This window comes from Cariama cristata, unplaced genomic scaffold (genome assembly GCF_000690535.1).
Source record: "Cariama cristata isolate BGI_N322 unplaced genomic scaffold, ASM69053v1 scaffold2612, whole genome shotgun sequence".
NCBI lineage: Eukaryota > Metazoa > Chordata > Aves > Cariamiformes > Cariamidae > Cariama > Cariama cristata.
Window position 1 is genome coordinate 46,133 of NW_009601989.1, and position 8,538 is coordinate 54,670.

Sequence of the window (8,538 nt, forward strand, 5' to 3'; positions counted from 1 at the left end):
AAGGCACAGGAGATGTGCCAGACATGCTGAGCACACGCTCTGGAAGCGACCTGGGCACATACAGGAAATCCAAAGCATTCCTAACGTGACACGCTGTCTTGCAAGGGCGTGAGGCAAGCAGTCTTCCTGGGCTCCATGCTGCTCCCTTTGGAGGGAGACTTCTGACGGTGGCAGAGCTGGGTTGGGAGAGGTAGGAAGCAAACTGCAGTCATAGAGCCTGTCTCAAGGTGCTGCAGATAAGCACTATGCCCTAAACCAGTTGCAATCATCTTGGCTGCTCTATCCAGTGCGATGCTTTAAAGTGATGCTAGATCTACTTCAGAAAGTAGCCAGGTCCTGTCAGCTGAAGACCAACATATACCTCTCTTCTGACATGAGCACAGAGAGCTTTTGCAGCTGCGCAGCTATCCAGAAAGGGGGTGCACAAGGCCATTTGCTAGGGGCCACCTGTTTTGGAAGGTCAGGGTTGATGCATTGAAATGTGCTCTAGTAATACTGAGCTGCAGGTGCTGATTTTTCCTGGCATTGTGTGGAATCTGGGCTGGTTTGGGTACCTCCCAACAAGCCTTTGAACTGTCAGTGGCTAAAAGGGTGGGGTAATGTGTGCCACAGAACTTCAGTAGGAAGGCCCCCAACACTGAGTGACTCCTTAAAATACTAGGCTGGTTAAAAAATTAAAAGAATCCAAATTTGATTTGAAAACTGCGCGATAACAACTGTTGTCCGTGTTCAGCCTGGAAGCTTTGAAGAGAACTGGATACTTTGTTTTTAAAAGAAATTGTAACATGGATAATAAACTTTGTCTGTCTTTTTTTTGTGAACTAACATCAAATACCTCTTCCTCCTCTGAGGAAGGAGCTGGGGGGAGGGAAAATCCTTGGTCCTAAAGCAGCAAGTACATCACATCAAACATGACTATGTTAAATACTAAAATGTTCAAAGTACAACTGAGATAGATAAAGGCTTTGATGGGAAGTGGATATTTCCCAGGGACATTACAAGCAATAATCCAGATGTTATGGTGTAATGCAACGAGTGTCCATGGATAGATGGGGAGCTCAAGCCAAGCAGCGCCTGCTGTAGGCCTTAGCCCTCCACTCCCATGCTGTTACGCCATATGGAAGCAATCTCCAGGCCCCCTTAATAGCCAGCTTTGGATTCCATTTTCACAGGGCTCATAGAGCTAAGTGGAGCTGTTTTATGGACAAGTTAGATAGAAGCCTTTCCAAGATAAACATCCAATTCGAAATTAGGACATACCAAGCTGCAAAATTATTTTAGGGCATATTTCATGGAAGCACTGCCATTTTTCTAAGGCGATTGCCAGACTGTAGAATGCCCTTTGATCCCTTGTGGACATTACTCCCTTTTTTATAAAAAGGATTTTGAAATAGTTGCAGTGTTTAGGGAGGAATATATCTGCTGGGACTTTGAAGTATGTCCATGGGAACAGTCATGCTTTAGCTTTTTGGCCTAAAAGATGAACTTTAAAAAAAAAAAAAAAAAAGAAATTACATTGCAGCTGGATTTATGAATCAAAATCTCATTTTCTTTTTAAAGGTAGGAATTTTTAACCAATGTGCCAGAAAAGCCAAACGGGGTGTTTAAATAGAAGTATATTAATATGCTTGTGGGATTCAAAGAGTTGGGTATTTTAACCAGTAAAAAGCGAGTAAAAGAATTTGTGAGTTCACCACCCATGATTTAAGAATTTTGTTGCTGGGTAATTGATCCATAAAAAGTAATCTTCAGACATCAGGTGCTTTTGCAATCGTTTTATTTAGTAACAACATTTCTTACTTGCTTTTAAAGCTAACACGTCCTGGTTTAAAGTGACTTGTGAAATCTTCTCCTCCGTCTTGCTCCCACCTGTACATGACATGATTGAAGCTCCAAAGTGTGGCGAGTTAAAAGTTGATTCACAAGAATAAAATATGGCAGGATTTTTACTGCGAGAAGAAAAGTATAGCCTTGAGTTTTAATGTTTCCAGCTCACTCCCCCCAAATAAAGGGCTATTTAATCATCCTCTGTCCAATAAAATATTGCCAGTTAGCAAACCGTTAGTGCAGCCGTGCTATGTAGGATGAAGCTGCGAAGGTAACAAATGTGGCTACCAGGTAACCATAACTCCAGATAAAGAGCTCGGTGGCATCAGTGTTTTTTCAGCAGGCATCAGTATTTTTGATTCGTGAGCTCGGTTTCTGGAAGCAGGAGCTGCAGAGGCAGCAGGCAAAGAGCTAACGCGGACGACAGGCAGTTGAGTGATTGAGGAGGTGGAAGATGCGTGTTCAGCCTTTCACCTGGCGATAGACTTTATGATTGTGGGCTGTCTCCCCGGAAAGGACAGACCCACGTTTTATGGATGTAGCTGGAGACATTTAAGAGTTTACTTTAGTTTTTCCCCTCTTCCACCTCTCCTCCCCATCGTTCTCCTGTGTCTTTCCCTGAGCCAAGGTAACAGATTGCTCTCAATACTCAAGGTCTGCTCTTGCCAAAGCTCAGCCAGGTTAGCTGAAGTCGACTTTTCTGGTGGTTTAAACTAACCCTGATTTTACTGATGCTGATTTTACTCTGATGCTAAGCACTGTCCCTTCACAGGGCCAGCCATAGTACAGTACAAGCAGAAAATCCATAGCATCCTATTGCCCTCCATTCTCTGCTTGCTCCTAGGGGATCGTGGTACCTTTCTCACTTCTGGTGCTTTCATATCACAGTCAGTTTGAGCATAAAAATATGGGTTTGGGTGTATAAATGTTTAGTGTTGCTGACTTGCTTTTCAGTCGAGTTTCATGCGGAATGTGCGACTCTCCGACTCTTTGCGCAAGAACCAGTTGTGGAACGGGCTGGTCACCATCACGCTCTTGGAGGGGAAGAACATCCCCGGAGGGGGCTTGGCAGAGATTTTTATTCTCCTCAAACTGGGAGATCAAAGATACAAGAGTAAGGTAAGTATTAAGGATTTCCTAAAGTTTACTGAAGCCGATAGGGTACTTGGTGTTTCTTTTACTGGTGTTGCTTCCTCGGATGGAACTATTCTTGAATCTTTTTTGTATAAGTGAGATCAAAACCAGGAGACCAGATGAGGGACATTAACATTTTACTAATACATTTTATGTGCTAATATAGAAATAGGAAGTTAGGAGTATTGTGTGTATCTGTGTGCATTTAACATATCATATTGATGGATATTTGACATTAATATGAAATGAAATAAAGCTACGTGCATCACACACGTGTTGTTCTCTGCCAACACAGAAGTTAGGTTTGTAGTGTTAAGTATGCTGGAAAAGCAGACCTGAAATGGTTTCCAGTGCAGGGGAATTATTATTACTATTATTATTAGTTTTTAAAGCACCTTTCTTGAAAAATGTTATGTATAGCAGAACCTTCCCCCCCACACATACAACACAACACAGAATATTCCATGTTTTTATTTGAATTTTTATTCTTCTAGGCTGTGTTTACTTGTATCCGGTACTGTTTCATGGGAATCTAAGAAATGAATGGGATTCACAAATATATACTTTTCATCTCCAAAATCTAATAAGGAGAGAGGCTATAATTAAAATAATACTCTGAGAAAGCAAGAGCTTTGCATGTCATGAACTGGAAGTGCAGAGGGAGGAGAAGGGGGAGGGAACAAATCCCCTCCTGCACAAAATGTACAGAGCAAGTTCACAGAACGTAATGTTCAGATGTAGGTACATCGGGAACCTGCGCTCTGTCCCCCACATCGGACCTCAAACCAAGGTCATGATAGAATGTTTTTATTTAGAAAAGCAGCTTTGAAAAATAACAAATGGGTTAGTTATTTTAGAATAAGTATATGTTATTCCAGTTAAGATCCCTTTTTATGTTTCTCTTTAATGGTCTGTAGCTTGTGTCATGAATCTGCAAGACTGCACTGTTTGCAGTCACAGAAAATTAAGAAGTTTAAAATGGGGAGTCAAGCACAATGTTGCCTGCAGTGAGTTAATTGCTTAATATTTCTGTTTGGAGTCCTGCAAAAGTTGGGGACTGCTGCTTTTACACCCTAATAAGACTTCAAATTGGCAATGCTTCACAGTCTTTCCTGGAGTTTTTTTGACCTTTTGAAGTATGCTCTCTCATGGTCCAGAAAAGCAGATGACAAGGTGGGAGAAATCTCAGTCATGGTCCAGCTAACCCTATCTCCTGTCCTCTCAGTGACCATGCTGATATTGATGGTGGGTTCTGTAGTGTGATATGAATTGCAAGTGATTTAAGTCCCAATCCAGTGAATGCTCAGAGTAACCTAAACAGGTGAATAATTTCACTGAACTCAGAAGGACAATTTGCAGATACCAAATTAACTGGATGTTAATAATTTCAAGAGTGCTCCTTCTTTGCCTATATCTTGACACAGAGGATAAAATAATAATGGTTTGGGTTCCTTAATTCATTCAAACCTGTTTTCAGGTGATTGTCCTCAGGAGGTTTATTCTTAATATCTTCCAGTGTGTGATGTTGAATGACGACCACAGTCCACAGAAAGTGGAGCTGGTGGATCCACCTTGCATTTCAGAATTTCTCCATCCATTCATTCACATCACACTTGCATATTTATCATTATTGGAAAAGAAGAAAAGGAGTTTTTAAGAAGATGAGGCTGTGCATGATGGGCTGGGGGGCTTTTTTTGGAATGACCTTAGTACTTGATGCCCTAGCATCCAGCCTTGTTCTTGTAGAAGAGTTGATATGTGCTTTACTGTGGAAATAAGTGCCGTTTAAGTAAAGTAAATATTATAACTGCATGTTTTCTAGACACTGTGTAAGAGTGCAAATCCTCAGTGGAGGGAACAGTTTGATTTTCACTACTTCTCTGACAGGAAGGATATGTTGGACATTGAGGTCTGGAGAAAGGATAACAAAAAGCATGAGGAACTTTTGGGAACGTAAGTTGGTTGTTTTTGTGGGTTTTTTATTTTTTTTTTTATTTTACGGGGGGGTGGTAAGTACAAAAGAGAATGTGATTTTTTTATTATTTTTAAAATTGATCAATTTATTTTCATTACCAGCATCATAGTGTATGTTTCCTTATTCTGGTCATGTCCAGGTGCCTCTGTAAGTGTATGTTTATTAAAATCTATTAATGAGTAATTGATTAGCCACAGCCTGAATGCAGACACCCCCAAGCTGACTCTGCACATGCTGACTGTAAAATCCAAAATACTGCAGGAGCTCAGTGGCAGTGGTTTCTGGGAGAGCCGGTGGCATCAAGGAGGCAATACTCATCTCCATGTGCATGGTGATATTGCTCCAGATCCTGTCATGGTCCGCAGGGCTGGTTTGCAACTTCAGGCTGGTGCCAGCTCAGAGATCTTTGTGCTGCTTTTGGGAGTGGCACTGGTATCCCTTTTTTCTGTTTACCCTTTTATGGTGTGTTCTTGTAGCCTTGTTTAATGAGTCCTATTACCTGGGTTTGCTTTATTTGGGTAGTCTCTTCTCCATTACCACAGAGGACTGATCTCTGTGGGTTTAGTGCCCCATGCTATTGCACAAGCTCATGTTGTTTAAAGCATCGTTTTCAGGGGCAGGCTCACAGGTGATTTGCGCGTCTCCTGACTGATACTGGATTTTGTCCCTCTGCATTATTCCATTATAGCTTCAAATTCTCAAGTGATGATCTTATGCACATTAGCACATGAGACTTTTTGTGGGATAGCAGTCAACCTTTTATATTTTTTTTTAATGAGAATAGAATACAGCTCCTACTCTTATGTCCCGCTCTTTTCCTTCCACTCTAACTCCACCTTATTTTGTACAGTATTAGTGCAGTCTTGGTTTCCTAGTAGTAACTGTATCTTCTTCCCTCTTTTGGCTAGCAGCATTGTCATCTAGACCCATCTCCCCAGACTGCATCTGCACAATTGGCTACGTGCAGCAGCACCAAGAACCATTGAATTTACTGGAACCCCTCTCGGGTCTGCCCGTGCTTAGCTACTTGCAGGATCAGTGCTGCAACCTCTAAATTCTTAGGGGCAGGGATCCTGTCTGCAGTTGTTTGCTGTTCTCACCTGGCAAGGGTTTCACAACTTACTGACTAAATAACAGTAACTCATAAGAACATTCTCTTACTTTAAGCATTCAAATAGTTTGAAACTATTCACTTGAAAAGAACAATGCCCTTTGGCTCTACAAATGTTTGTGGTTTTGCAGAGCAGGAAATGCTTTCTGGCTGAATGCTGTTGCTCATCACATGGAGAAGTAGCTGACGATGAATCTGTTCCTTCCATTCTCACAGTTACTTTTATTACTTCTGATATTCTGTTTAGAGTTAAGAAATGTAGCAGTGTTTGCAGCTTGCCTCCGTTCAGTCTCCCTGATGCTGGAACAATTCTTCCTTAGGTTTCTTCCCCTCTTTTTTTTTTTCCTACTGGTTTCTGGCAGGTGGTATTCAGTGTGGCAAAAAATTATCAGCAAAATGCTTATCCTATTATTAAAGATTTCAGCACTGGGAAAGCCTGCGTGTGTTAAATTTACCTTAAAGTTACTTTTGCTGTCTATGTGGAGAGGAAAATATTGCTGCTGTTGCCTTAAGCACAGCAAATTGGCTATAGCATCAAAACTGAAAAAAAATCTACTAGATTTTAAAGAGCAATTGCAAGAATAGGTAAACACTAAAGGCATGATAACAAGTCTTGTTTTTACAGTGTAGAAACTTTTTACACCCAATAAATAATATTTTATGAAGAGTTCAAATGCAGTCTAATCTGGAAAAGGATTTTCTAGGAAAAACAGCATTATGAGGTGCCATGTTTATTGTCTCCATGATTTCCAAGTTTAGTTTTGAGACTTCTGGATTTCACAACATCATTGTAAGATGTTCGGAAGATGTGTAAAATGCTTGTGGGTTATGTTCAGTCATTTCACATAGCAGTACACCCCAACTGCCCTCAAATAATTTGTATGGTTTTATGGAAAAAGGCAAAATTTGCTGGATCTGAATTAATAGTTCTGTGGTCAATTTGTGGATAGAGTTAGGATTCGTTATGCTCCCCTCAAGGCTGTGTAAGTTGAACTATGTTGGTTAGACCTTTAAATATATGTATATTGCTAATATTTAAATGAAGTTCAGAAGATGCACAAGGTGGGGTCATGTCTGATAATCCAGACTGCTGAACTTTTGTGGAATAAAGGCTTCTGTTAATTCCTTTAGACCCAGGATTTCATGTAGGATGGATGCCGTGAGCCCCTGGAACATGGCTGTTCTCCTAGGCATAATTTGGTTTCAAGGTAAAATATTATTCTTGAAATAGGACCTGAAGTGTCTGTGGAGACTATGGAACATGTAGAATGAGAAATGTGCTGGACCTCTGCTACTAAACACTAACACCTGGGGCATTTCTCTGCTTCTCAATTAGTGAGGAAACATTTGGTGCAATTTCATGTTACCCTTCTCCTATCATGAAATGAACCCTCGCTGTCAGTGCACATTGCAAGCTAAATTATTACATTCAGCCTACCTGTGTTCTCCTTAGATTTTCAACTGGGTCCAATTTCTCTTCCTTGCTTAAAATACTGCAGCCTTGAGTGGTTCAGCTGCCAGGGTCCGACAATGAGGGGTGGTGCTGGATGAAATAATCCCTCTATTTAGTCTGCACAGAACTGTTAGTAACATTTATTGAGTGCTTTTTGTGTCCTTTGGGATAAGAGGTATGCTATAAACAGGAGACGATGTTAATGTATATTAATAAACAAAGGTGTTAACGTGTGCAGAATTTGTTCAGGCAGAGTTAAATTGTTTATGCCAGGTTGTTAGAGAGTGTTTCTGCATTAAGGGATATGTTTTGAAAAAGAGATGCTGCAGAATGTTGGAGGTTTTTTCTTCACATATGTACCTCAAGAAAGAGGTTCTACAAAAATTGCTAGACTTAAGACCTTGAGATATGAGATTGGAGTGCATCCAATATCTTTATGATGAATGCCTCCAGGAATCACTGTCTTTGCAACAAGAAACATTCCTTATTTTAAAGGCTGTGCTGTTGGGATGGAACAGTAAAATCTACTATGACTGTGTCCAAAGCTTTCATTTAAATTTCACCGAGCTATAGGAAGAATCAGACAACCAAAATTTATCTGTAGAATAAGTCTGAATAAGACTTTATTAATTGTCTCTCTGACACCTGTGGCATTTGAAATTCCTTTTCAAATATTAATCATAGATGCATCTTACCGTATACTGTGATAATGATTCTGACCTCTTTCGTGAAGGGCTTTCAAGAATTCTGCAGGGGGAAAAAATTGCAATGTTGTGTGCAGATTTTTTCCTATGTATTTATATCTGTTTAAGGGTACTTATTATAATTTGATGTACTGTGGATTGGGTAATAACATGCAACTCCATGACTACTGGTAAGGGGCTAAGCTCAGTGCCTTTTAATGAAATTTTAACATTTAATTCCCTGATAGAGTTAAATAATTTAACTCCAAATTTACTGTGTGGTGTTCTCAAGTAGTATTTATCTGTAAAATGAATAAAAAAGGGGGGGGGGGGAATTTGGAAGGTAAAAGTGGGG

General features: G+C 40.3%; 1 protein-coding gene across 2 annotated transcripts in view; it reads left to right on the top strand.

The window, feature by feature from the left end:
• MCTP2 (multiple C2 domains, transmembrane 2) overlaps positions 1 to 8,538 on the top strand; it is a 102,867-nt gene that overhangs the window by 28,286 nt on the left and 66,043 nt on the right. For both annotated transcript variants that reach the window (XM_009710655.1, XM_009710656.1), the window contains exons 8-9: positions 2,782 to 2,946; positions 4,784 to 4,914. In XM_009710655.1, the coding sequence (XP_009708957.1) occupies positions 2,782 to 2,946; positions 4,784 to 4,914 (296 nt within the window). The remainder of the gene's footprint in view (positions 1 to 2,781; positions 2,947 to 4,783; positions 4,915 to 8,538) is intronic.